General features: G+C 48.1%; 14 protein-coding genes across 14 annotated transcripts; 10 read left to right on the top strand and 4 right to left on the bottom strand.

Moving 5' to 3' along the window:
- Positions 1 to 222: 222 nt before the first annotated feature.
- On the top strand, positions 223 to 2,622 carry PICMEDRAFT_74364 (hypothetical protein; the record flags this gene model as incomplete). The annotated part of the gene is made up of 1 exon (XM_019164750.1): positions 223 to 2,622. The coding sequence occupies one exon, from the start codon at positions 223 to 225 to the stop codon at positions 2,620 to 2,622; it is 2,400 nt and encodes a 799-aa protein (XP_019015766.1).
- Positions 2,623 to 3,186: 564 nt separating this feature from the next.
- On the top strand, positions 3,187 to 5,976 carry PICMEDRAFT_18059 (hypothetical protein). The gene has a single exon (XM_019161862.1). The coding sequence runs from the start codon at positions 3,537 to 3,539 to the stop codon at positions 5,490 to 5,492; it is 1,956 nt and encodes a 651-aa protein (XP_019015765.1). The 5' UTR covers positions 3,187 to 3,536; the 3' UTR covers positions 5,493 to 5,976.
- A 185-nt stretch (positions 5,977 to 6,161) lies between these two features.
- On the top strand, positions 6,162 to 7,472 carry PICMEDRAFT_74362 (hypothetical protein; the record flags this gene model as incomplete). The annotated part of the gene is made up of 1 exon (XM_019164749.1): positions 6,162 to 7,472. One exon carries the CDS (start codon positions 6,162 to 6,164, stop codon positions 7,470 to 7,472), a length of 1,311 nt encoding a protein of 436 aa, XP_019015764.1.
- A 617-nt stretch (positions 7,473 to 8,089) lies between these two features.
- Positions 8,090 to 8,974, top strand: PICMEDRAFT_26688 (hypothetical protein; the record flags this gene model as incomplete). The annotated part of the gene is made up of 1 exon (XM_019162458.1): positions 8,090 to 8,974. A coding segment is annotated over one exon (885 nt), but the record flags the coding sequence as incomplete, so codon positions are not given.
- A 1,824-nt stretch (positions 8,975 to 10,798) lies between these two features.
- PICMEDRAFT_74360 (hypothetical protein) lies at positions 10,799 to 11,833 on the top strand (the record flags this gene model as incomplete). The annotated part of the gene is made up of 1 exon (XM_019164748.1): positions 10,799 to 11,833. The coding sequence occupies one exon, from the start codon at positions 10,799 to 10,801 to the stop codon at positions 11,831 to 11,833; it is 1,035 nt and encodes a 344-aa protein (XP_019015762.1).
- On the bottom strand, positions 11,775 to 14,016 carry PICMEDRAFT_18057 (hypothetical protein). Its single transcript, XM_019161861.1, has one exon. It carries the CDS (start codon positions 13,973 to 13,975, stop codon positions 12,020 to 12,022), a length of 1,956 nt encoding a protein of 651 aa, XP_019015761.1. The 5' UTR covers positions 13,976 to 14,016; the 3' UTR covers positions 11,775 to 12,019.
- A 248-nt stretch (positions 14,017 to 14,264) lies between these two features.
- On the top strand, positions 14,265 to 15,455 carry PICMEDRAFT_74358 (hypothetical protein; the record flags this gene model as incomplete). Its single annotated transcript, XM_019164747.1, has 1 exon — positions 14,265 to 15,455. One exon carries the CDS (start codon positions 14,265 to 14,267, stop codon positions 15,453 to 15,455), a length of 1,191 nt encoding a protein of 396 aa, XP_019015760.1.
- A 37-nt stretch (positions 15,456 to 15,492) lies between these two features.
- PICMEDRAFT_18055 (hypothetical protein) lies at positions 15,493 to 16,724 on the bottom strand. Its single transcript, XM_019161860.1, is given in 3 exon segments — positions 15,493 to 16,315; positions 16,346 to 16,537; positions 16,550 to 16,724. 3 exon segments carry the CDS (start codon positions 16,674 to 16,676, stop codon positions 15,786 to 15,788), a joined length of 849 nt encoding a protein of 282 aa, XP_019015759.1. The 5' UTR covers positions 16,677 to 16,724; the 3' UTR covers positions 15,493 to 15,785.
- A 161-nt stretch (positions 16,725 to 16,885) lies between these two features.
- PICMEDRAFT_18054 (hypothetical protein) lies at positions 16,886 to 17,948 on the top strand. Its single transcript, XM_019161859.1, has one exon. It carries the CDS (start codon positions 17,132 to 17,134, stop codon positions 17,858 to 17,860), a length of 729 nt encoding a protein of 242 aa, XP_019015758.1. The 5' UTR covers positions 16,886 to 17,131; the 3' UTR covers positions 17,861 to 17,948.
- A 32-nt stretch (positions 17,949 to 17,980) lies between these two features.
- Positions 17,981 to 19,216, top strand: PICMEDRAFT_13313 (hypothetical protein; the record flags this gene model as incomplete). Its single annotated transcript, XM_019160041.1, has 1 exon — positions 17,981 to 19,216. The coding sequence occupies one exon, from the start codon at positions 17,981 to 17,983 to the stop codon at positions 19,214 to 19,216; it is 1,236 nt and encodes a 411-aa protein (XP_019015757.1).
- Positions 19,217 to 19,311: 95 nt separating this feature from the next.
- PICMEDRAFT_174584 (hypothetical protein) lies at positions 19,312 to 20,145 on the top strand. Its single transcript, XM_019161613.1, has 2 exons — positions 19,312 to 19,409; positions 19,478 to 20,145. Exons 1-2 carry the CDS (start codon positions 19,407 to 19,409, stop codon positions 20,090 to 20,092), a joined length of 618 nt encoding a protein of 205 aa, XP_019015756.1. The 5' UTR covers positions 19,312 to 19,406; the 3' UTR covers positions 20,093 to 20,145.
- Positions 20,146 to 20,197: 52 nt separating this feature from the next.
- On the bottom strand, positions 20,198 to 21,322 carry PICMEDRAFT_74355 (hypothetical protein; the record flags this gene model as incomplete). Its single annotated transcript, XM_019164746.1, has 1 exon — positions 20,198 to 21,322. The coding sequence occupies one exon, from the start codon at positions 21,320 to 21,322 to the stop codon at positions 20,198 to 20,200; it is 1,125 nt and encodes a 374-aa protein (XP_019015755.1).
- A 213-nt stretch (positions 21,323 to 21,535) lies between these two features.
- On the top strand, positions 21,536 to 22,615 carry PICMEDRAFT_18052 (hypothetical protein). The gene has a single exon (XM_019161858.1). The coding sequence runs from the start codon at positions 21,605 to 21,607 to the stop codon at positions 22,493 to 22,495; it is 891 nt and encodes a 296-aa protein (XP_019015754.1). The 5' UTR covers positions 21,536 to 21,604; the 3' UTR covers positions 22,496 to 22,615.
- Positions 22,616 to 22,632: 17 nt separating this feature from the next.
- PICMEDRAFT_174556 (hypothetical protein) lies at positions 22,633 to 26,277 on the bottom strand. Its single transcript, XM_019161610.1, has one exon. The coding sequence runs from the start codon at positions 26,136 to 26,138 to the stop codon at positions 22,770 to 22,772; it is 3,369 nt and encodes a 1,122-aa protein (XP_019015753.1). The 5' UTR covers positions 26,139 to 26,277; the 3' UTR covers positions 22,633 to 22,769.
- Positions 26,278 to 26,815: the final 538 nt, after the last annotated feature.

Below are 26,815 nucleotides of genomic sequence, written 5' to 3'. Positions count from 1 at the left end.
GCTCCGGACAAATGAAATTTCCCTCACAGGCCGGTCCGTGAAAATTTTACCGTCGGCGGCAGACATGATTCTTTGATAATTTTTTGCTTCTGGCTTGGCTGGGCCGGTAGGGATGCTCCTTGCCAAGCCGGCATTTAAGCACATAAGAACAGTAGCGTGTCAAGAAACCAAGGGAAAAGCACTACAGAGCACCGGAAAAACAGCGACACACAGCAAAAGACCATGGTATTGCTCACAGGCTGGAAAATGGGCGCCTATACTCAGCTGGGCGCCTTAAGTCGGGCTTTGTCTGGCACGAGGGGCAGCTACAGGTTGACCCTTCGCACACGTCTAGCAGATGCAAAATCTGCTCAGAGTTCATGGCGGAGGGAATATAGAAGCAGCATATGGAGAGAAGCAAGTCTCACGAAACCTAAAAGGACACTTTTTGCTGGGGTACATACTTTACATTACAACAAGAGCACAGCACAGCATGATGCGGCCACGAGATACAAGGTCATATTCCGTCAATACACACAGAAAGCAGAAGATGGAACGAACAAGGAAAGACTGGCAGAGGAGGTGTCGAAAAAAGAAAAGGTCGAGGAAAAGGTCGAGAAGAAGAACCTTGGGATAGGTGCCCGGGTGAAGTACTTTTTGCTAAGACAAAACCGGCCTTTCAATGTCGACGAGATTACGGCGTTCTTCTCGTGGATTCTGATGGGAAATTTCATCTGGATCATTATTGGAACAACGACGTTTTTTGGCGTGCTCATATACATTCTCAATTGGATCGGAGACGGAGAGGTGGAAAAGCTTGTGCTGAAGAAATTACTTACGTTTGACAACAAGCTCATGGTGGACTTCAGCGGACCAAACTTCATGGCGACTTGGGAAGACGGCAAGATCAAAATCCGGAACCTGCGGGTGCAGTCGAGTTCTGCGAGGGATAATGCGCATCTGAACTACCAGCTGGACATTGCGGAGATCAACCTCACACTCTCGTCGAGCAAGTGGCTTGACGGGAAGGGGTTGATCGACGGAATCGAGATCGAGGGGTTGCAGGGCGACGTGAACATGCTTGACGGGACGGAGCTGATCCTGGACAACTCATTCCACGACAACTACGAGTTGAACCACCTTAAGGTGAAGCACTCGAAGATCAGCTTCCACAGCGAAACGCTGTTCAACAAGCCATTGGAACTGGTGGTGTTCAACTGCGACATGGGCCGGTTGCGGCGGAAGTGGATGGTGTACGACTTCTTGAACGCCAACACGATGTTTGGCTCGCTCGGCGGGTCCTTGTTCACGTTGCACAAGCGTCAGCACCGGTTTGCGCACTTCAGCGGGATGGACCTCCACGACGAGATTGACGACTACAGCAACAGCACGCTGAACTCTGTGAACGAGAGCCGGCAGTTCGGCAGCACCGACACGGGCCACGCCGGTTCTGGCGGCGGCACGGGCGGCACGGGCGGCGGCACGCGGTTCGGCGGCATCAAGTACAAGGTGAGCAACGACAGCAACGACGGCACGAACGAACACAGCAGTGGTAGCGGGGGAGGCACAGGTGGCCGGGCAGACGGCGATGCGGAGGGCGACTTCTGGAAGAAGATCACGCGGCTCCGGATCGACATGCTCGACCTCTCCTTCTTGAACGAGCACTCGAAGTTGAACTGGATCGAGTCGGGTAAGGCGGAGGTGATTTTCGACATCATGTTGCCGAACGACGACGACGGCCGCGGCGACGGCGGCGGGCCGTACTTTGGTGGGGGCTCGTCCTTGAAGAAGGACCTCAACTTCGAGTTCTCCGTCGACGGCGTGAAGCAGATGCTGCACACGGTGTACCGCAAGTTGACCGACGGCGACGGCGACGCAGGTGCCGCAGCCCGCGGCGCCAGCCCGGCCGAGATGAACAAGTACGTGGTGATCGACATGAAGATCAACTACTTCAACCTCACCGCGAAGTACCCGGACACGCTTCCGTGCTCAAGCCTCACGGGGCTCCCGTACCTCACTGCGAAGGACCTCCAGTCGCTCGTGACGTTCATCAACGACGAGAAGTTCGGGCTCTCGTCGTCGAGGTTTGGCCAGCTCTCGAACGACCTCGGCCACGAGGAGCCCGACTCCGACACCGACGGCGTCGCCGACGGCGGCGACGCCCAGTCCGCCAACAACTACCACACGGGCACCGCCGCAGGCGGCAGCAGTGGTGCTGCTGCCGGCGGCAAAGCCGCCCCCGACGACGCCGACGCCGACGCCCCGGTCGACGTGGACGACCCGGCGGAGAGCGGCCTCCTCCTCCACGGCGACAGCGTGCGCACGCTCCCGCCGATCAAGTTCCGCATAGTGCAGAACCTCAACGACTTCGAGTACCTCGACCTGCCATCGCTCTTGAGCTTCACCAGCATGGAGCGGCCCGACGACGGCTGCGACGAGAAGACGCTGCGCAGCTTCATCAACACCAACAAGTTCATCGACAGCTCCATCGTCGAGGTGCTGGCCCTGCTCCTCGTGTACAAGGACGAGATCCAGACCCGCCTGCTCGACATGTACTCCCGCCGCAGCGGCTTCGAGATCCTCTTCAACAACTTCATCTTGGGCAACCTCATCCTTGTCGGCCTCGGCAGCTTTGTCATCTAGCCGAGCCTCCTGTATATACACCTGTAGACATAGATAACGAACGATACCCCTGCGATGCGATGCGAACCGATGCGACGCGACGATGCGCGACCAACCGAAAAGCGGCCGATCGACCGGCGGCTCGTGCTTTTCGAGCCTCTTGCCCTTTTCGGCATCCACTTGCCCAATTGCCCCGTTGCCCCGTTGCCCCCGCGGCCCCGCGGCCCCTTCCGGTCATTTGCCCTCCGCCCCCTTCCCCGCACCAATCCTGGCCGATCGGCCCAGGCGATATCTCCTGAGCCCCATGGCCCGCCACGCTCGCCCCCCGCGCGCCGTCGTCATCGCCGGCGTCATCGCCACGACCAGTCCGAGTTTCTGTCCTCCGGACGGCGCAGCCGGCTGCGGGGCCCGGCGGGAGCGGGTGTCAACAGCCCCGGCGCAGCTGCTCAGCACCGCACAGCGGGGCCCACCAACTGCACAACACCGGGACAGACGCACAGGGCGGGAGGACTGGGGGGGGGGGGGGGGGTGTCTGTGGGCTCCGCCTGCGCCCTGGTGTGGTGTACTCTGGTGTACTCTGGTGTACTCTGGTGTACTCTGGACCGCACTGCCCAACAGACACGGTCCAGCAGGGCACAGTGGAGCCAGACAGAGACGACACACGGCCAGAAACCCTTCCGACTGCGACAGTGTGGGGTGCTGTGACAGCAGACTTGCTTGCTTCGCCTCTTCGCTTCCATTGCTGCTTTATCCGTCCCGGCAAACGCCCTGTTCTTCCAGCTGCTTGTCCGGACACACACACAGAGCGTGCTCTACAACCCGTTGCTTGGTACCACGCGGTGGATACTTGACTGATTGATTACACACACACACAGCGCAGAACGGCACACCCGGAGATCGCTGCGCACGAAACAGACACACGGGAAACACCCCCGATGCTGATCAACGACAACAAAAAGAAGGCCGGCGTCGCTGCCGTGGGCACCGCCGCCGGCAGCCACGACATGGAACTGGCGGACCCGGCCGACGCCGCCGGCAGGAGGGTCTCCATGCACTCCGCCGACGGCTCGGTGCTCACGTCTGCCCTTTTGCACGGCAGCAGCTTCGGCAGCAGCGGCGGACACACGAACAACTACTCGGCACCGGCGTCCCGCCACCGCAGCTCCTTCGACACAAACGCCAAGATCGGCTCGTTCGCCCACACGAACGACTACATGAAGTCGCCGTACTTGTCGTCCTTCCCGGCGTTCAGACAGTCGTCCTTTGCCAGCGGCGGAGAAGGCGCTGGCTTCGACAACACGAACAGCCTCTTCTCCCAACAGCAGTCACGACCACAGCCCCACGCACAACTACATCCGCAGCCTCCATCCTCCAACGGCTCCAGCATGGCACCGCCGCTGTCCTCTCCCTCCATGATTCTATCCTCGGACAAGCACGGCGCAGACACGAGCAACATCTCGCCCTTGTCTCCGCAGAAGAGCTCTTTCTCAGACGTCCCGCCCTTGTCCCAGGACATGTTCACCTCGCCGCTTTCCAAGCCCCACGAGTTTTCCAACCAACAGGGCTTGAGCTTCCCATCTTCCGCCGGCAATTCCATGGGCATCTTCCCAAACATCGAGGAGCTTGCTCTGGACACTTTCGACCTCTCCGACAAGAACGTCGGAGATGCGGCTTTGCTGGCGCCGCTGCAGAACCAGTACGACCAGCCACTGCATACGAGAAGTTCACTTGGAAGTGTTTGGGAAGATACCGCCAACAACGCCAACAGTATGGGCTTCCAGGTGCAAAATGCCGGCAGCAACGCATACAACTGGGCTTCTCCGCCAACCGCCGATTTCCAGCCTTTGCGGAGATACTCCTATGATGCGGCTAGCGCCACCACTTTTATACCAAACAGGAGCACGCTGGCCAACTACGATTTCAACATGAACATGAACTTGGCCACGAACTACGCCAAGGGGGATTTTAACAGCTTCATAAACAATAACAACAAGGGGAACTCGAACGGCACCGTTGAAAGTACCTTCAATATCACCAGCAACAACAACAACAACAACAACAATTTTCGTCCAATGTCCAACAGTAGCGGCACTAACAGCAATAATGGTAGCAACAGTTACTCGCGGCATTCATCTGTCGGCGCTAACACGATATCCCAATTCAACAACCCAAACCACAGTTCAAATATTATCAGCCCAACAAAGGAGCAGGTTATTCGCAGCATCAACGATGTATCCAACTATTTGGGGCTCCCTTCAACAGAAGTTCTCAATATGGAAAAGTACTTGAGCCATCTCAATACGAGTTCTCTACCACAGTTGACGTACCTGACCGACGCAGCCAACCTATCCAACTACGAGATTATTGCCTGCTGCTTCAAAAACTCCCGTATTGATGTGTTCCACATCAGCCCGATCAATAAGCAGCTTTTAGGCGAAATTAAGCTTGGAGATTTGGTCATTGTTGAGGCTGACCGTGGACGTGATTTGGGCAAAGTCGTCAAGTTAAATGTAAGCATACTTGAGGCAAGGTTGCTACGATATGCACAGTACTTGGGGCGTAAGGCTGCGCTATCGAAAGAGGATGAAAATCATAAGAGGCCCGTTCTCAACTTCCCCAAGCCTGTTATACGCTTTGCCAAGAACGAAGAGTTGCTTACCATCAATTCCAAGATCAACGATGAAGTGAGGGCAGTCGAGGTATGCCAGAACAAGGTGGCAGAATACGACTTAGACATGAAGATTGTTGATGCAGAGTACCAATGGGACATGAAGAAGTTGACATTCTACTACAACTCAGAAGTGAGAATAGACTTTAGAGACTTGGTCAAGGAGTTATTTAGAATTTACAAGATAAGAATCTGGATGTCCAAGCAAGGAGGCATTTGCTAATGGGATCCATTCGTCTGCATATATGAAAACTTTAAAGGGAAATTAGGCCGGAGGAAAAACCGGCTATCATAAAATATTGGGATTTTGAAACATGGGAACGAAACTTTTCTGTTGAAGACAGAGAGAACAAAATAGACTGTCGTACGAAGTGGTGGCGTTTCTTGTCATTCCCTGCTGGGGATATAGAGTTTACTGAATTTGTGTTTTTACTGTTGTTTATTTGGTTTCATTTGATGTGTTTTCATCTATTTTCTTTTTTGTCTTCATTTTCATTTTTGTCCGTGTTTTTTTTACAATGGGATGGATGGCCTTTTTATAGTCGGCTCGCCCGTGACCTTGACTGTGCATTTCTTTTAAGCGACTGGTGCTGTTCTGGGCAGCCCCATTTCTAGAAACATACGTTGTTAGAGAACCTATACCTCTGCTATATATACACATATATACATATACACTTTATACACTACGACACCACACACATAGACCGGAACAGGAAGCCTGCGCGGCAGAAATGATTTCGTGAAGATATTTCTATTGTGTTGACATTTTGGCGACATGTTTCTACCACCAGATGCTATCAGGAACTTACGCCGAGGGTGGGTGTTCACGGCCAAAAGGTTTGCACGCAAGAGCAGACCATTAACAGCATAAGATAGTTAAAAAGAGATCGCTATGAACGACACCAAAGGCAGCAGTGGAATCAAACAGAAACAAACCCACAAGCTTCACATCACCACTGAAGACGACATGCACGCGAGTGGAGGTGGGAGTGGACGCAACAACACGCCTGACGGTGTTGATGGAACGAAACGCCCGAATTCGTCGCTGAATATGGCCGCCTCTACGGTTCATTTGTCAAAGTCCGGTGGAGGCGCCAACGGCAGCAACATGAGCAGCAATGACAAAGAAAGACTGATTGACGAGAAACTGCTGAGCAGCAGAGATCAGGAGAAGCGGGAAGCGCTGGCGAAACAACGGGAGAACTATTTGAACTCGGCATCGACAAGTGGCCTTGAGGGGGACATACTTCTACAGCCGGGAGCACGCAATGCCGGGCGACTGAGACGGTTCAGGCTTTTTTTAAAAAACATCTTCTCTGACATCGACTCACACACGGAACACCTTTTCTACGTGATTGCGGCGGAGATGTTTTTCATATTCCTCACATACACGCACTATTCGTACTTAGACAATAAGAATCGGTTTCTCACGCCAATCGTGATGGGCAGCGAGACGTCGTTGCTTGGCCAGACGCTCACGCAGCTGTTCGACTGGACCAGGGCCCGCACGGCACTGCGGAACCGAACTGTCCACAAGACGCCGAGCGACGAGGAGATGAACTTGACCTCGGCGACCAATGGAACCTCCAACAGCATGTCCACTGGGATGCGAGAGATGCACAGCAGGAACTCGAGCAGCAACACCATCCCGGTGTCCGTGAGCCCTCACCTTGCGCCAGTCTCCGGGAATTCAGCGGTATCGGGACAGCCCTTAGAGCAGATGCATATACATAACCCATTGCCACGGACGATGCTAGCCGCCGACAAAGAGGCAAGTTTGAGAGACCACCTCAAGTTCTTAATCTGGGGCGGTGTGAACGGCTTACTGTGCAGCTACTGGATTGAACTCTTACTTACAGTCTTCCGGGACCGTGAGTTAGTTTGTGTTCTTGTCGACCAGACCGCCGGGACCGTCATCTTCCAGACCTTGTACTCGCTGTACATCTGTCTATGGGACGGAGAGGTCGAAGTTTCCGGAGCCGCCGCCATTGCCGACACAAGCGACTCTTCCCGCAGGACTGTCGAGCTCACATGGGAGAACTTCACCAACCACTACGCCGGAATGCTCTGGAAGTACATGAAGCTCTCCTACCTGGTGTGGCCCGTGATCAGTCTTCTTTGTTTCACCGTACTCAGCGACGAGTGGATTTTCCCCGTGAACTGTTTCTTTGCGACCCTCTTTGGGGTAACTTTGGGAATGTGATCAGGCCCTGCACAAGCTCTTTGTTCTGCTCCGGTGCTGGTCACTGGACAGCTCCAGACAGCATCACAGACCCCGCCCAGCCAATCGGAACTCATTGGCACCGGAACCCGGGCGGAAAAAATGAAATGCAGGCGAGGAAGGCTCTAGCCAAACGTGGAGACGAGACCGCCGGAGAGGAAAGATTGTTGACAGACGGGATGGGTGGGAGGACGAGACGAAGGGGTCCGGAGGAAGGTGCTGAGGCCCAGAACGGTGCTTCCACGGCAACCGAAAAGTGCTTGTACTGCTTGTGCTAGTTCTGGTGCCGGAGTCGAAACGTTTACTGATCACAGAGTATCCGCTGCAGCGTTATTGTCTTGCGGCCACAGCCCCCTATCTAGACCAATTTCCATTTAACGGCATTCTATAAGGCAGTTCAACCGTTATTCGATTACTCCAGCAGGCGAAAAAAGCCGACGTCATCAACCGTTGCACACAAAAACTGAGTCTGCATTCACACTCACTATATCTCTGACAGGTGGTACATGTATATACAGTATAGAGGACACTCAAGAAAAGCATATTTTTATTCTATATAGCAGAGGCTGTACAACGACCAATTTACACACCTCTAGCATATGGTTGACGACACTTACTACATCACACCGCATGAGGCAGCGCTGGCGGTGGTTGCCACCGCCATGAAGAAGTCCCGGCTCCCATTCTACATCCTTTTTATAAACTCTATTATGGGTGCCTTTTTGTTCAGTGCTGGCAGCATGTTGTACGTGATGTGTGAGGCGGGAAGCGCCGATTTGATACCTGGGGCTAATATCTTTGTTTACCTAGCACAGGGAGCAGTCTACGCTATAGGCTTGTTTTACGTCATTGTTTGTGGTATGGAGTTATTCAACTCAAACATTTTATTCTTCTCTGTTGGCGTCATGCGGGGAGCTGTCACCTTGATGGATCTCGTCATCTCATGGATGGTGTCATTCTGGGTCAACTTGGCCGGAACCGTTTTTGTCGTCTACGTCATCTGCTACTGCTCCGGCGTGTTCCGCCAAGATGTCTACGTTGTCGGATCAATCTCAATCGCACACAGCAGGAACTCATTTTCCTTTGCTGAAAACTTGTTGAAAGGCGTTGCCGGTAACTTTTTTGTTTGCCTTGCGGTGTATTTGCAGATCATGGTCAAGCCTTTGCACGTCAAGTTCTTGATGATTTTTCTTCCGATATTTACGTTCGTCGCCATGGGTTTCACGCACGTTGTTGCAGACATGTTCTTAGTTCCTGCGGGAATATTCAATGATTGTGGCTACGGATTTGGCCATTATTTCTGGAAGATAATGCTACCCGGAGCAATAGGAAACATAATTGGAGGATCATTTTTTGGTATCGTCATTCCTTGGTTCTTGCATCTCTATGTTATCGAGCATGACATGAAGAAATTGAAACTTCCCTCATATGAAGAGCGTGACGAGCAACCGATGCTCAACATGGAGTCCAGAGTTGTTCGTGTACCAACACATGTTTCCGAGACCTCAGCTGAATCTCCATCACCCGAGGAGTTCAAACCTGATGTCGATGGTGACAATAATCTTTCCAGAGTTGCAACCATGAGAAGTACATCATCGACCGCATACAATCCTGCTCTGTCTCGAGTAATGAGTTGTGGATCAATACGTTCCCGCAGTTCTTCGAAGAAGGTTAGATCACCTAGAGGTGTTTTCCCCGTTGTCGATATGGGTGAGCCTTTGCAAAGGGAAAAGACTATTGCTTCAGCATATGCACCAGAAGAAGAGCCAAATACCCTTGATCGCCTTGTCGATTCAGATGAAAACAATGAAGGTGAGGAGAGCAGAAGAAGAGGACAGACCTCGCTGGATCAAAGCGTAGACCCAGCTACTGAAGGAAATATTGATGCCGATAGCATCAGTGAAGATGGTCATCTAAGCACATATTCAGGCAAAACTCCCTCGTCGAGCTCAACCAAAAATACCGACGAAAAATACATTCCGAATGATTATGATCCTGAGGCTGATAAAGTGAGCTCAAAGTTGATCCGTGCACTATCCAGAACAGTAACCCGGAGTGCACCAAAGGACTTGGAATCAGGAGAAGCAAGACAGCCAGATGCTTCAAATGAAGATGATGGAAATGGCACTGGATTGGCCAAAGTGCTAACTCACGCTGCGGTGAATTTTGAACATAACTTGGCGTCCGATTTACACCGGGAGCATACTGTGCCGGCACCTAAAGCAGCTAGGTTGGCTCCACGTGCAAGATCTTCGATCTCATCTTCTGATCCATCCTATACTGGAGCTAATGCTCTCCCTTCCAATAGCAGGACGAGTAGGCTATCGAACAATAGATTATTTAGACAGTTCACATTTGGTGGGGGAGGAAACGACACTGACGAAATTAGTCGTCGGCTTTCCGACGCAAGAATCACCAAAAAGGCTGCCGGGATGTCCAACGACATTGCCGGCATCCATGAAAGCACCATCGATAGTGCCGCTCACCGCGAGTCCAGACGCAGGAGCAACAGTGAAGCCAGAAAAGGCAGTACTGCTACTTCCACCTACAAGGCACCTGGATCGAAGTCGTCAAATAACGACGCCACAACATCAACCCCAAGTAACACATGGAGACCTCTCAACTTTGATTATGAGTATGATGGCGAGAGACCAGTGAGTTTCATTAGTGAACACTCAGAAGGCGAAAAAGAGAGTCCTGCTCCGGAAAAAAAAGGGAAGGGCAAGTAGGCTAGATAAAATTAATTGTTGCTTTGTCTTCCCAGTCCCCTCTGCATTCTAACTATATATTTTTTTTGTTTGCTCTTCACTTCTTCCTGTCCGCATGCAACTTTTGATTTGTGGACAACTTTTTCTTAATAATGCTAAAGTATTACCTATTAATATTATTCGGACTCATACAAGACCCTACAATGATGTTCTCCGACTTCTACGTCACAATCAGACAAAGCCTGGCATTTTTCTTCAAAGTTAAGGTATACATCGAGTGCGTTCAGAAATGGCAGCAGATTTGATACAGTGTCAAATGATTCCTCTACTGCTCTGGCGCAGCTTCAAAGATCTCAACTTGGCAAATATTCCGACTTCAACAGTAGAGCAGTATACCAAAAGTCTGATAAATCCATCGATAAACCCAATCGGGAAATACGCGATATCCAGCCCCATATATTAGAGAAACAATTCAACTATCACCTGTAAGAAGTTTCCTTTTAAAAAGAACATCAAGTAGACTTATTCAGGGGCTAGCCAGTATTCCGATTCCTACGCGGTCATACTTTTTCTAAATCTGGAATTAGCAGCGGTTTAGCGATGTATGAAAAGAAGCTTTTTATCACAGGAGCTACTGGTTATATTGGTGGTGAGATCTTGCACCAGATACTGCAATCGTTTCCAACTTTCGAGGTAACTGCGTTGGTTCGAAGTGTCGAAAAGGGAGAACTTATCGAAAAACGGACTGAAAGGAAGGTCAAAACTGTGATTGGGTCATTGGATAGCCTTGATCTTATCAGAAAGGAAACAGAGTTGTCAGATGTTGTCATTAACACTGCTTCAAACAACCATCTGGCCTCATTGGAGGTCATCAAAAGCGTACTCTCAAAGAAAACAAGCGAAACATTATTCATACAAATCTCTGGTACAGGAGTAATAACCGACTCGATGGACCCTGAGAAGTATACCCCAGACAAGGTGTATGACGACGTCAAAGACATTGAGGAAATCAACTCATTAGATGACTCTCAGCCACACCGGCAGGCTGACAAATTGACTCTATCAATAGAGGAGACAAACCCCCAATTTGTCAAGACGGCAATTGTATCTCCGCCTACAATCTTTGGCATCAGCAACGGATACGACAGAAAATATTCTATTCAAGTCCCACTTTTGGCAATAGAGACAGTAAAGGTCGGCTATAGCTTCACCGTTTTTAAAGGAGACACACGTTGGAGTCACGTGCATATTTACGACGTCGGTTCCCTTTACGTGAGTATCATCAAGAAGTTCATTGAGAAAGAAGATTTTAGAAGCGGGCACTTTGGATATTACTTCACCAACGACGGCACAGACTTCACGTGGAAAGAAATTACCACTAGAGTTGTGGAAGCCTTGTATTCGAGAAAATTAATTAAAAGCAAGGAGATCCGGGAATTGAGCCCAAAAGAAGTAGACGAGATCTTTCACTTGCCACCTTTATTCTGGGGTGCAAACGCCAGAACTAAAGCTGAAGCAGGGAGACTTCTTGGATGGATCCCTGTTAAGTCAACCGATTCAGACTTCCTGAGCGCCATCGATACATCTATAGAATACTTGGAAAAACATGGTCTTTTGGGACCTGGAAATCAGTGAGGCCCCTGTGAAGATTTAGTATCATGTTTCTCATGCCAAAAAAGAATACAACTTCTATGTCAGATGGCTTGGATACCTTCAATAGAACTGCTATTGAGATGATTTGTATCAAATAGTTAGTTCATAATTTTTATTCTTAATGTCCTCTATCTACAGTCAAATACATATAGAGCTTATACCGAAAGACTATTTTTTCCTCTTTTTAAACATTGGTATATCCTCTAGTCCAAAATCATCTTCAAACTCGACATAGCTTTGTGGATCATTTGCGTTGTTTCCTTGGTCAGTTGCAAACACCAATCGTCTTTTACCTTTGAAGTTGTAGTTTTCGTCCTCCTCGTCATCAATATCTGCAGCGGCGGCAGCGGCGGCGGCTGCAGATTTCAACTGGGACTCAGACGCTGTACCAATCAGTTTAGGCCATTTCTTAGCAGTATTTTTTCGTGGTGATGGCAGTTGCACGGGCAGTTTTGTAGGGGAGCCTTCTGTGCCTAAGTATATGCGCCTATCAGAATTATTGTTCTTATCATCATCATCAACATCATCAACATCGCTATTATTCAAATCAAAGCTGTATCTCCCTGATTGATCGGCTTCGTCATTTACAGGTTCCTCTGCTTTGTGGAAAAGTCCTCCCGAGACGGACCTTGCATATTCAAGAAAGTTACCAGCAGGTCTTAAGCTCCGAGGTGCAAATATACACCACTGTGTGTCAAGAACGTGAGGAAGCACTCCCGTTTGTGCCAGCTCCCAAATAAAAGCTAAGCTCACCACTGGAATATTCCATTTTTTTGCAGAATTGATTTTCTTTTTCGTTAAGCTCACAGATGCCGTTTTCATATCAGTTCTAGAATTTAGAATGTCATGGAATCTGTAAGTAAATAATTGAGGGGAGTTAACATTGCTTAAACCCAATGAAGAAAGGTTAGCCACTAAAAAATCGCATTCATCTGTTAATTTAGTCTGCAGCGTCAAGTTTAAGTTCTTGATTAATTTTGAAATATGTAAATGCTCCATTTCAGCGAACCCGGTGATGTGTATTTTCAACTTGTAATCTAACCGCAACTTCCTTGCAGGGATTGACCATGAATCGTTACATAGTCTCTCATAATGTAAACATCGTTCAATGAACCATTCATTGACCACTTTTGAGTCCGAAATGCTTTGTAATGCCAAAACCTTTGGGGGGACTTCATCGAAGGTAAAGCTGGACGGTATTATTACGTGTGTAACACTCAGATCATATTCTTCTTGTATTTCTGCACCGTTATTTTTCAAAACAGCAGATAGCTTGGTTGCATGAGAAGCAGTGAAACCAAAACAAGAAAAGATCAACCCTTTAAAGAGACCTTTGCAATCTTCAATTGAGCTACTTTTAGTGATTTCGTTTGACCGTTCTATTAGAGCGTTTCCCATTTCAAGTGACCCATAAATTGGGTTGTGCTCTACAGATGCATAATCAACAACCTTTCTGTACTTTTTGTGCGAGTTCTTTCCAATTGCTGCTGGATTGTGAATCTTTGATATGTCATACAAGGAAGGGTCTAAAATTCTTTGGCAGTTACAACAGTCAATAATCCATTTCGGGTGGATGGCATTAATTTTCCAGTCAAGTGCACTTTCATATCGTTTACCTTCTCGTTTATCAGTGATTAGATAAGTTACTTTGGGAGTCAAAGAAGCGATTGATTTTCCGCCAAAATGGTCGATTAGTTTCGTGATGTAATTTTTTGCATAACATGGATTACCGACCTCACGCAAACGGGACAAGCAGAATAAGCAAGAGTTAAAAATAGGCCATGGATAGTCATCCAGAACTTGAATTGTAAGCTTGGGACCACTGCTCTTGCTGTGCTGGAAACGTTTGTATATATCAAACAAATCATCAGGATAAAGTAAAGTGACATCTGTCCGGTTTTTTAGGCAATACTTTGATTTCGCCGTATTTATATTACCAACTATTAAAACATTGGTATCTGCTGTAAGATCATTCTTAACATTTCCACCCATCACGGCCACCACGCTGGCAACCTGTGCCTTTTCTTTCGAGGATAGATCCGTTGTTGTGAAGGTCACTCCCCCAAAGAGAGTGTTGCTCCTAGAACTCTCATTCAAACCGGGAACCCCTTTAAGTAGTTCCATTCATTCGAAAACCCAATTTTTTCACACCAAATAAGGTTCTTATATTATAAATGATTGGCTAGTCTTCTTGTTTTCTTTCCAGCAGTATTGAGATAACAGTGAAATCACGAAGTGGAAAGGAAGCAGTGAGAAAAAAAAAGGAAGCAGCGCTTGGTGTTGGACGAACAGTGTTTCCGAAAGACTATGAGTGTGCAACTGAGGCAATAGATGGTATTAATTCAGAAGGTATTAAGAAGGCCTGCAAGGAAGAACGTTATCAAACAGGTCTACATAAATTAGGTGAAGAAAAATGTCGGGTGCAGACAGATCTTCACATGGTCAAAGACCACATGGACACCACAGCCACAAATCCAATATACAGTATGTTGCGAAAGTGAGGTATTCAAACAACTTACCTCCACCAGCATGCCCAGCCAAGATCTTGAAGGACGATGAAAATGAATCTAAGGACGATAACTTAAATACACTTGTGACCTCATTTTTCAGAAAAGAAAATTTCAAGAATTTAATCAGATTGAATGACGATTTGGGAATGCCTTTGAACCTGATAAATTTACCACATAAGGATACCGTCAACGGGTTGAAACATAATGGAATGAATATTCCATTACATCCAAGTGATCAACTGATACTTGGAGATCCAAGCAAGACTATCAAGACCAAGTCAGATTCGGTCAGTTTCTTAAGAAGAACCCAATATATATCATCGGATATACAGAACAGTCAGAAGGCAAACAACATGTCCAAAATGAATGTGAAAAAAGATGATTGGTTGGATCCTAAGACACAGTTGAAAACTATTGAGGACATGTTTGAAGCTCCAGCAACAGGCCTTTCGTCCATAAGACACCCAACAAAGAAACACTTGAAGGCCAAAAAAGTATGGAATTTCTTACCAGATACCTCTATGCTTGACCAAACATACTACGATGTTAAGTTTATGAGCTCGGCGTCGATATCCAAGAATAAAGACAAGTCAAAAGATTCAATCAAGTCTATGAATGATCCTAGATTGTTGACATCCCTTTTAAGAGAAATTGAGTTGAACAAAACTACAAAGTTAGTCTCATTTTATCTCACTGATAATGCAGACGCTGAAATTGTTAAACAGAAGATCGACGATGAAACGGAGAATGCTCCTATCGATGACAATGAACTTGATGAGATATTGAAAGACCCATCCAATAGTTCTGTGTATAAAAAGCAAAGGGATTACGATGGCACTACTAAGCCTATTGAACCACTACGCCAACTTGTTATTACATTTGATGAGAAGTCGAACAATGCTTACTATGTACCTGTTTCAGGAAAACTAGAGTTGAAGAAGTGTAGAATTGATCCATATTTGGTTCCAAAGATCAAGGAAATGACGTACGACCAGATTCATATGTTCATTAGAGAGCCGACAAACTCTGAAATCGAAAACAGGGATATTTCAAGAAGCGCTTACGATCCAATGGAGTTTGGTACAGATGAATAATATAGTGGCTATGTAACGGTTTTTTGTACAACCTTTTAACAGCTCCTAATCACTTATGAAATGTAAAGTTTGAAGGTAAATGTTTAATGAAGTTTTGAAGAGTTTTATATAAGTGTAGATGTATTAAAGCAGGGATAAAGAATAAAGTGGCTCATATCCACTCTACTCAGCAGAGTGAAAAAAGTGATGCAATTTGCCAATGATTTATAGATGGATCAGAGGAGGGGGAAAGAGAAAGACAGTAAAAATGTGAAACCCGGATTGAACAGAAATTAACAAAGAAAAATAAAGACAAGACAGGAAATAGAAAAAACAAGAGAGAACTAGTGTTCACAGTGTTCTGTACGTTCTTGTAGTTCCAACACTACCTTTTATAGATCCCAAACCTATAGCTCCCTTTGGAACTGCTGCCACAGAAGAATACATGGATGTAAAAGTTTGAGTCCAACTGATAGAGTATACGCTTGGTACGCTATTTATTGTTGTCGTCATCCAAACAATAGTCGGGGCAGCAGAAGACGTGGTTTTGTGTGTTGGAGTGGCTGTTGTTGTACCTGTGGTAAGGGGCGTGGTAGTCCCTGTTCCTGTTGTTCCTGTTGTGCCTGTTGTTGTTCCGGTAGCAGTTGTTATTGCGGCTGCACCTACCCGCGTTGTAGTTGTAGGTGTTGCAGCAGCTGTGGGGGTAGTTGTTGCAGCTGCAGGGTTTGTAGCGGTTGTAGGGGTAGTTGCTGCGGCATGAGGCGTTGTAGCGGTTGCAGGGGTAGTTGCTGCAGCAGGTGGAGGGGTTGTAGGGGTAGTTGCAGCAGGTGGAGGGGTTGTAGGAGTAGTTGCAGCAGGTGGAGGGGTTGTAGGAGTAGTTGCAGCAGGTGGAGGGGTTGTAGGAGTAGTTGCTGCAGCAGGTGGAAGGGTAGTTGGGGTTGTGGCGGCAGGTGGAGCTGGGGTAGCTGTGGTGACAGCAGCAGCTGCTGCCGGAGTAGTGGCAGTAGTAGCTGCTGCTGCAACGGGAGTAGCGGTCGTAGGGACAACTGCGGCCGGATTAGTGGTAGCTGCTGTTGCAGCTGGGGTGGCGGCCGTGACGGCCGCCGCAACGGTAGCTGGAGCAGTCGGAGTAGCAGCAATATCTGTCGTTACCGTGACGGCAGCACCGACGATGCTTGTGTCGATGACCGCTGCCTCGGCAAATGCAAGGAGAATAAAGTAAATCAGGAACGAGAGTTTCATTTTCTAGTCCAGCAACGTATAGGAATGTAGATTAGCTGTGTGTGACGGTGCCAAGCGAAGGAACGAAGAAGAAATTAAAAAAACGATCGACTGAAGCTTGAACAATAATAATAATGACAGTAGAAAAACAAGTAGACAGTCTTCTTGATGTTCCTTTTGTAAAGCTATATATCAGGATGTGCTATGGAAGTTGGAAAATGCAAATAGCTTTTGTGTTTCTGTGCTTTTCAAAGGACTCTGTGTTTTGAATACAACGCTGCGGTGTCCAAATGTCTTAGTCTGTGTGCGGGTGCTGTTCACCGTGTATCGGTTTTCTTTCTATATATAGACGCAACGGGAACTTGAGGAAACTGTTCGAAATCGAAAGCAACCGGACCGAAGTAATGCTTGTTGGAGAGGCCAGAGAGGGCTGGAGCGCTGTGTGATGAATGGTGAGGTGTAGCGAGCTGGCGGCTATGGCAGAAGACCGTGCTGAAGAAGTGGGACGCCTGTTCGTGCAAGGGAGGAGCAGAGGAATCGCAGGAAGAGAAGTGCAAACACACAGGCGTGGCGGACAGCACAGGAGAAACGCACTCAGAACAGCCCGGCGGAACCTCGGCACAGCACCAACGAGAGAAAACAGGCTGCTCGTCGAGCAACGGAGCACAGATACCACAGAACACACACAACAAACACGTCCACCCACTCTTTCTGCGCTCTGCCACGAGGTTTCAACGCTTCTGCAGATCTGCGCTGCGTCCATCCCTACACCCACCGCATTGTTGCGCGTAGTTTTTCCGTCTCCGTGCCCGTCTGCCCCTCGCGTGCGCCGTCTTCTGTCGCCTCGGACGCCTCCTGTCGACGTCAGCAGCCCCGTTGCCCACGTCAGAACACCGGAGCACCCAAAAACAGCACACGCCTCGATGGGGCGCAGAGATCTTGTCCACAACAACAACAATAACAACAACAACAACAATCGCGTACAGAATGCGTCTTCCGCCGAGAACCCACCGAGGGCGTTAACGTACAAAAAGCGCGTCGTGCATAGCGCCTTCTTTTTTGCTTCTTTTTTGCTTCTTTTTTCGATTCTTTTCCATCTATTTCTGCACTGTTGGACTCGTTTCTTGTTTTCGCGGAGCGCGCTGGGCCGATCGACGGAATCGGGCTGTGCAGGGTATTTTTGTTTGTGTGCCGGATGGGGGTGAAGAAAATGGAGTTGGAGACGGAGACGGAGACGGAGATGACGGGTGGAGACGGTGGAATGGGACGGAAGGGTGGGGCAGCAGAAGCCAGCGGGAAGAAGACAGCGAGAACCGAGACGGAGAATGCTGAAAGACATCTCAAACAACCTTGTGTCGGTGTGTGAGGCGATCATCGCGGACCAGCAGACGGTGCAGAAGTCGAGTGTGAACGAGTACTCCAAGAATGGGAAGAAGTACAAGCTGACGTCGGAGGGGAACTTCATCCGTGTGCAGGGGGAGGACAAGCATCTGATTGTGGCGGAGTCGTATGGCGACTTCAAGTGCAACTACTCGATTCTGGCGTCGTTCCGCATTCTGCAGAACTGCGGCGACGTTCTCTCGGAGTACCGGCAGCTGTCGCTGGCGATCATCTTCACGTCGAGGGAGATCGAGCTCAACAAGTGGTACGACGAGAGCTCGAAAACGTGCTTCATTGAGAACTCGTCGTATGACCCGCTGGCGGTGGAGGATGAGGCTCTGGCGTACATCTCGAACATCGACCCGGACACGCGGTCGCAGCTGGTGTTCCTCGGGTGCATGATTCTCACCGCCACGAAGATCAACTTCTTCCAGACCGACCACAACGTGACGTCTCCGACCTTGGAGGGGTATGCGCTTCGGCGGATCATAGCGGAGAACTGCGGCGAGGCCGCCTTGACCTCGGTCGACGTGTACAACGCGCTGCGGGCCTTCAGCCATTGGTGCTCGGTCCGCGGGATCTTCCACAAGCTGGACATCCCGAACCTCCAGATCCACGACCTGCTCATCCACCGGTTCAAGTCGTTCCCCCAGATACCCTCCTGGATCAAGGATTCTGTCTATGGAAGATACCCCGCCGGGTGCTCCAAAATAGCGCTGGTGAAGAAGGCCCTTGTCATTCTCTCCCACTCCGTCTACGGCCAGCTGGTTCCGCTGCCAAAGGAGCTCGACGTTGACCAGTTCCTGCTGTTATGCAAAGACATCGAAACGGACCCCTTGCGATACCACATCCGTGCCGGCTCGTTGCTGCTCTCGACGAACCCGCACTTGGAGGCAAGCAAGCTCTTCACCCAGTCGGACAAGTGGCTGGAATACGTCTCCTGTTTGCTGCAGGCAGTGGGAAGCTACCACATGGCCAGCGGAAGCAAGCTCATTATTTCAAACAAGATACTCAAAATCAACAAGATCAAAGACAAAAAGGCGTACAAGCAAATGTGTACCGTTGTCAATGAGATGAAGTCGTTGGAGCACTCTCAAGGCCAAAGGTGCTCTGGCGAAGAGCTTCTTGGTCTGATGGGAGGCCCTGTTCCCCATTCGTTGTCGTCGTCGTGCAGGCTCTAAGTGGCGACCACGGAGGCATGGTTTGTGCTCAGCGCAACTTATTTTGTCCCAACCTGTCTCGGCTCAGCTGGCACATTTTTTGTTTATAGTATTAGAAGCAGTCACTTTTCTTTTCTACCTTCTGGGACTTCCAATGATGCTTTGGTCTCTTATTCTGGCTCTGAGCAGTAGCAATCAAGCATAGTTGCAAATGGTAATGTCCCAAACGCTAGTCGTTCTCCGTTACCCACGTTACTTATACTAACACCCAATGTTTCACAGGCGGTGAAAAAAGGACTCTCGTTAGAGGAGAAACAGGTGAAACTTCTTGCCTGGTTTCAGCAGTCGCATACAATGTACAACATCAAAGAGGTAGAGACTATCGCTAGTAAGAAGACGGGCATCAGTTCCATGCAAATCAAAGACATTCTCAAGCTGCTCGTCGACGAGGGGTTGGTCAACTGTGAGAAATGCGGCATATCGAACATCTACTGGTCTTTCCAATACACTAGTATTATAAAGATGACCAAGGAGTATGATAGACTTCTTGTTAGGAAAACTGGCGTTTTGAACAGCATTGACCAGCATAAAGTAGAAATTAAACAGTTGACTGCCGAGAGAACAGGTCTTTCTAAGAAAGAGAGGACAACCATGATTGATAAAGCCTCAAAATTGCAATCGGAGAAGACAGCTTTGGAAGCCCAACTCGACTCTCTTCTTGCCAATACGCCAGAGAAGGTGAATGCTCGTCTGGAAAATATCAAAAAGTTGCAGGAAGCCATTGATGTTCTAATGGACAACATTGATTTGTTAGTCAACTTCATTGCGGATTCGAATCCAGCAGGCATGACCAAGGCCAGCATCCGAGAGTACTTCGGGGTGCCTGAGGAGGATTAACGGACGACCCATCTGGGTGATCTTTCTGCTTATGGAAGAGTACCTATATAGATCTATATTTGATATAGTCAAAGTCAGAATTGTAAATGGAGCTACGCCCTTGGTTCACACAATAACACAGAACCATGAGAACAAACCGAAGACTAAGAAGACCGGATACACCATCAAAAATATCCTTTGGTCACCCTGGTTGTCGTCGTCGTTGGCCACCAAGGTCAAACTCCCCTTTCTTTTGCAGTTGCTGGCAATGGCCATGATCAACCATGTGCAGAGCAACGCCCAGAATAACATAACGACGTTGATGATGAGTCTGACAAACTTGAATGGAATAAATATGGAGGACATTCCACCCAAGGCAATAGGAAAGAGCGCATAGCTGAGTAAACTAATACACTGGAAAAAGCTGAGGCCGACCACTCCGTTTGTCATGCCTCCGTTCTCAAGTTTTTGTTGCACAGGGCTTAAGAGTTGGATGTTGATTGAAAGTACTGCAAGCGAAGCCCATATGAGCGTAAAGGCGGCACTGAATGTCTGACTAGATGCATCTTTTCCACGGGAGTTTTCTCCGCCGGTGTTCAAACTTCTAGTCTGTAGATATGTAATGATCAAACTGAATCCAAGGTTAATAACCAAGGGCCCCCAAAGGTCCCAATCCCTAATCTTCCCCATAGTCTCGGACGTGTATTCCTCACCGCCGGAACCCAAGGATGTCGAGCTGTCACCCACACCACCGCTGCCTCCTATCGAATCCTCCACGTCTCCACTTCCCGGAGAAAATCTGTTGCTTATCTTCTTGACGGCAATCAACGACTGGCGGAGGCGCAATGGCCACAAGATGGACAAAAGCTTATCACCAATGGTCATAAGGTCCCTGTGCAAAGTGGTAAGTACCGATTCGTCAAGCGTGTTTCCCCCGCTGAAAGGTCTCTCCCTTGTTTCGATCTGCACAAACGAGGGTAGCTGTGGTGTAATGAATGATGACAGGTTGAAGAAAGACCCCCCTTGAGAAGCATTGGCATTCGCTGACGTCCCAACAGCGGGTCTTGCTGTGTTAACAGCGGGTTGTGGCTTCGGTGCCTCTGTCTTCTGTGCTTTAGGTGGTAGGTGTGACTTTGGCGCCTCAATGTCCGGCGTGATGAATATATCGTCGTCGTCGTCGTCCATTAGATCGGGGCCCACATGGAAGTTGTCCGTCGTGTCCACCTTCTGGTACTTTGATTTGGAGCTCATTGTCACTCAAATTGCACACTTACAAAGATGATCAATTTATCTAACGCTTAGAGTGGCTTACCCACAGCAGCTGCCAATCGTACCCGTGGTATAGATGTGTTTTAAAGTTCTCTCTCTTTCTGGTCCTCTCTGGCCCTCCCCAGTTCTCGCTCTAGCCTAAAAATGTTGAGGATGCAGCTGCCTTTTCTGCAGCTGAGATCAGTGGATGCCGCTGATATGGTTCAGGCGATAGCAGTCAGCTGCATGCAGTAGCGTAGCTCACTGATGAGTCCGCAAACAACAATGTCTGAATCTAAGAAGACGGCTCTTATCACCGGTACCTCGTCTGGTATTGGTCATTATTTGGCTTTGGAATTTGCGAAAAGGGGGTATTTTGTCTTCGCATGCTCAAGAAAGGCTGAATCCATGGCGGATATTTGCGCTGAATATCCAGGCCAAATCTTTGCCTTCAGCATGGATGTATCGTCTTTGGAGTCAATCAAGGCTGGATATAAGTTTGTTTCAGAGAAGTTGAAAGATTTGAACATTGCAGGCTTAGACGTTGTCTACAATAATGCCGGATCTTCATGTACCTTTCCCGGAGTTGATGTCCCAGATGCAGCATTGGTGCAGTGCATGGATACGAATTTCATCGGGCCCGTAAGAGTTGTTCACGAGTTTTCCAGATTGGTTATTGCGAAAGAAGGAACGTTTGCTTTCACCGGATCTTGTTCCGGGTACTGCCCCTTCCCATGGGGGTCGGTGTATGGTGCTAGCAAGGCTGCGATTGGCCAATATGCTAGCATTCTAGCCTTTGAACTCGAGCCTTTCAACGTGGCAGTGAAGAATTTCATTACCGGCGGTGTGCACACCGACATCGCAGACAAGAGACCATTACCGGCTGATAGTATTTACAATATTGAACCAATGAAACATGCGTTCGAGCAGAGACAGAAGATGTCAGAACGTAATAACCCAATGGAGCCTTCAATTTACGCCAAGAAGGCGATTGATGCAATTGAATATGGCAAAAAGTCAACCGTAGACGTCTATTTGGGAACGTGGTCTATTTTGCCACACCTGGTTGCCATTTTCCCAAGGTCTGTGATTTTGTATTTCTTCAGATTGAAATTTTACTTGACGGACGTATGGAAGGCATTGGCTGAGAAACACAGAAACAAAAAGATTGCATAGAAATGACCGCAGGATCGCTTTCTCTGAAAATATCTAATCAATATCTTTTTATATACAAGAATAATTAAACTAGGAATATAATTCGTAATATACATAGCTCTATGTATATAATCTCAGAACATGTTTTTTGAAACGTTCGTTCCGAATGTTTTGAAAAGATAAACATCAATAGTTAACATAATTGAAAAAATGAACAAAATAACTTTTTTTTTTCTTATTTATTCGCAAAAAACACATAACTACACTAGACTCGTCAATTCCATAATTAACTCGTCTATTCACTTTCGCTCTCACTGTCGTTTTGAAAACTGAAAGCGGTTCTAGGCTTCCCTTTCGAATTGGTTGTGGCAGGATTGCTAGTGGCACCAATACCACCGAATTTCCTGTTGATTTCCGCCAACGAACCAAATGAGGATGCCGATTTCACGGCATTAATTAGGTTAGTCTGCGATCTTTTGACATTTTCTATTGATCGGTCGTCAATCATTTCGTGATCATCATCGTCGTGATCACTGTATCCGTTATAATCTTCATCGTAATCTTGATCATAATCATTTCCATTATCATAGTTGTCTTCTGCATCCATTTGGTCATCCGTTCCCGCTTCAGTCTCAGATTCAGATTCCGCAAACATAAATTTGTTCCTTCCACTTCCTCCATCTGAACGGGCAGAATTATTTTTACTCGAATCGTTACTGATAAAAGATTTGCCACTTTTACCAGCTGTTGACAAATTGCTCTTTTCGCTTTCATCGTTTGACAGTTGAAACAACTGCGGTTTTGAATCTGTTGCTGAACTTCGACGCAAACCTGACGTGTTCAAGTCTAGCCCACTCAAGCCCATCTTGATTGAAGAAAGTGATTGAGAAGATGCATTTCTTGAGCTTGAAGAGCCAATACTACGGGTCCGCTTAAGGCCATCATTAGTCGGTCCATCCATATCACTTCTCTCGATGTGCATAGATTGACCGGTGGTGTCGGTGTTGTCGATATCACTGTCATGTTTATTATTATCATCTTCAAATTGTGGTATATCGTTCATAAAGGAAGCAGGGACATCCACCATAGTGTTATCTGAAACGCTTGAAGGTAACATCAAAGGAGAAGCAGTGACACTGTGAACATTTGGTAAGGAATAACCCATATGACTTATTAAAGGCGAATCGGCTATGTTTGGAGATGTGTGTGACTGATTATCATCAAGATCCATTGTATCTTCAATTTGGCAACTTTCGGGAACATCGTACATTTCCACGTCAGCATTTGCATTGTTGTTAGCGGAGTAGAACATTGGGTTAGATGTATTACTATAGACGGTATTGTAGTCATAGTAGTAGTCGTAACCACGATTGGTTTTCGTATTATGGGAAACAGTGTACATTTTATTGTGTGGGTACTTTGAACCATCACTGGCAGTCCCATCATTACCATAATCATCATTGTCATACTCATCGTCGGAACCAAATTTCAAAGTTGTCGCAGGTAGTGGAGCAATGGTACTCACTACAATAATGGAATTTTGAGAGTTTTCCCTCGAACCACTTAATTTGCCATTTCTCTCATAATTGTTTTCGTGAGGGTTATGAGAAATGTTTGGTTTATTGACAGAGGGTCTCAAAACAAATCCGCCTTCATCTGAGTCAGAATCCGAATCCGAATCATCCATCGCAGCATTTGAGTTGAATTGATGGTCACTTTCATCATCTGCATAATGATCATGGTCTTCTTTATAGGATGAAGAAACCATTTTGGAAACAGGGTAGTCGTCAGATTCATCAGATGAATTGGCATAACCCATAGTATCATCTTGAACATTATCAGCGCGTTCTTTGTCGTCTTTTTTATTGTTCCCTCCCTTGTTTGGTTTCGCAAGTGCAATACATTGGTCCACTCTCATGTTGAAGTGTATGTGTTTCTCCTTCTTAGTATTGGAGTCTGAACGTACTTCAGAAGAGTTTTGCTGAATATGTAGTTGTGAATTTTTAAGAGAAGACTTTTTTTTAGAGTGAAGGGTTTTACTAGAAGCTAATGTTGAATTCGATCTCGAGTTGAGGTTGCTAGAATTGTTCAATAAGTTCATATTCGACATAGTGATTGTTGAGGTTGAAGGAATTGAATTTAACGAATTTGAAGTGGATGGCTCCAGCACTGGAGAGACTGATGATTCGTGTTGACTCTTCAGTTTTTGTTCTCTGTTTTCCAACAAGTGTTGAAGTCTACAATAACTTGCATCACTGATCATCTTCTCGACTTTAGTCTTCTTCTTCAATATGGACTTGAGATGTTCGCAGGAGTTGTTGCCTGTTTTGAACAATGCTTGATTACCTGATTTGTGATGTGCGTCATTGCCATCTATGCTTAGTAAAGTACTTTCGTTATCTCCATTATTATTATTAGCGTTCTTTTTATTATTATTATTATTATTCTGGCTGGTATTATCATTGCTGGTATTATCGTAACTTTTATTGGTATTGTTGTTTATGATAAGTGGAGATTCATTATCCATTGAATGGTTGCGTAACAAGGTAACCGAGCTCATGGAAGGGTTCTCATTCGAAGAAGAAGATGCAAAGTTAGAAGAAGAAGGAGGAGAAAGAGGAGTGGTGGAGTTGGAGCCACTTTTAACGTTTTCGTTGCCTTCAATATTGGAGTTCGAGTTTGAATTTGAAGATTTGATGACCGGCCCATATAGCCAGGTAACATCTGAGTCTTTTGACCAATTAAGGTCTTCGGGGGAAATGGTTTTCAAGCCCAACCTGGTTTGAGCCCATGTTCTCCATGATGCATTTTCTAACCTTGCGGAGTCTGCGACATTTTTCCTCCTTAAAATGACGTACTTCCAAGACTTGGATATCTCGTCTTCTGCCCATTTGTGAGTTAAGTAGTCGACATGTTCATTAGGAGCATCTTTGACGTCTATATCGTCGTGGAGCATATTTGACAGGTTGGACACATCGGTGAAGTCCTGGGAGGAAGAAGTTGGGTTCGAAGAAATAGGCTGGCTATTGCTGTTGTGGCTGTCCGTTACAGAGGAGTAGTAGCCGTTTTCTTCAGAGTCGTGGCTGTGGAGCTGGTTATATCTCTTTTGTTGGTGCTTGGGTATCAAACAGATATTGGACGTCGAGTTTAGGTTGTGGACAGAGGATCCTGGCGAGGATAGCGAGTCTTCAGAGGTGTAGAGGTCGTCGGAGAAGTCATCGCTCTGGAAGCTCTGTGGCGAGTTTTCCAGTTTCTTGTTGATGATGCTGGAGCGGAACAGGTTGCCCGCGTTGCTGCCACTACCAGCTGCATGGGAGGAGCAGCTGGTGGAGGAGGCGGGCGACTTGAGATTCAACCTCGTCAGCGTCTCCTCGGGTATGTAGGTCCCCGCCGTCAACTTGGAGGGCTGGATGCGTCCGAGCGTGGATCGGTTGGTGTTGGCGGAGGAGGGCAAAGAGCCGGAGGAGGCTCCGGAGGAGGACGAGGAGGACGAGCCGGAGGAGTTTGCGGAGCCGGCAGCGGCGGGGTCGACGATGAAGTTGTCGAGCAAGCCCATCGAACGGGTCCGCTTCAGCTTGAACGTTGTGTTCTGGAAGTGGTTGTCGTCGACGGACTCCACGTGCTGCGACGTGGTTGGGCCCTCGTTGAAGACCTCTTTGGACATGGTGCTGTGTGTTGAGTCTGGGTGGCGGCGGAAGCTGCGCAGAGGAGCACTTGTTGGTGCGGTTGCCCTTCTTTTCAGTGCCGATGCACGGTGGTGTAGACAGCGGGCGGACGCCTGGAGATGCAGCCGGAAGAGACGGTGCCACGGAACAGAAAAAGTAGCGGTTTGGCAGGCGGCAGGCGGTGGCAGCTGGCGTGCAAGACGGGTGTGTGTGCAGTGATAGGTGGGGGCGCTGGTAGCGGTGCAGCGTTTAGGGGTGCAGCTGTCAGAGAATTATCCTATACCCAGTGGAGTGTGCTGGTGCTGCCGGGCGTGTTTATGGGGGGCTCAGGAAGGGCACACAGAGACACACAGAGACCGACGACGCCAGATGAGCAGGCCGGAGAGACGGACAACGTACAGTGCAGCAACCAGAGAGAAACGACACCACAGGAGAGCGTGCCACGGGCCGTCTGCATGCACACCGTCCACCAGCACAATGTGGTAATCCGGCTCCCTGCCAGACCGTCTGCCGCTACTAATCTGCCCAGCAATCGCCCGTTCCGCTCAACAGGCCTCCCTTCCTCTCTCCCTGCCTGACTCGGGCGCCTTCCGCAACGGGGGGCGGGCGAGAAACAAGGCGGTGCCCGTGGAGAAGACTGCCCCGGTCGCTTACGTCATCCTCCAATCTCCGGGGC

This window comes from Pichia membranifaciens (assembly GCF_001661235.1).
Source record: "Pichia membranifaciens NRRL Y-2026 unplaced genomic scaffold PICMEscaffold_6, whole genome shotgun sequence".
Taxonomy (NCBI): domain Eukaryota; kingdom Fungi; phylum Ascomycota; class Pichiomycetes; order Pichiales; family Pichiaceae; genus Pichia; species Pichia membranifaciens.
This window is presented reverse-complemented; position numbering and strand designations above follow the sequence as displayed.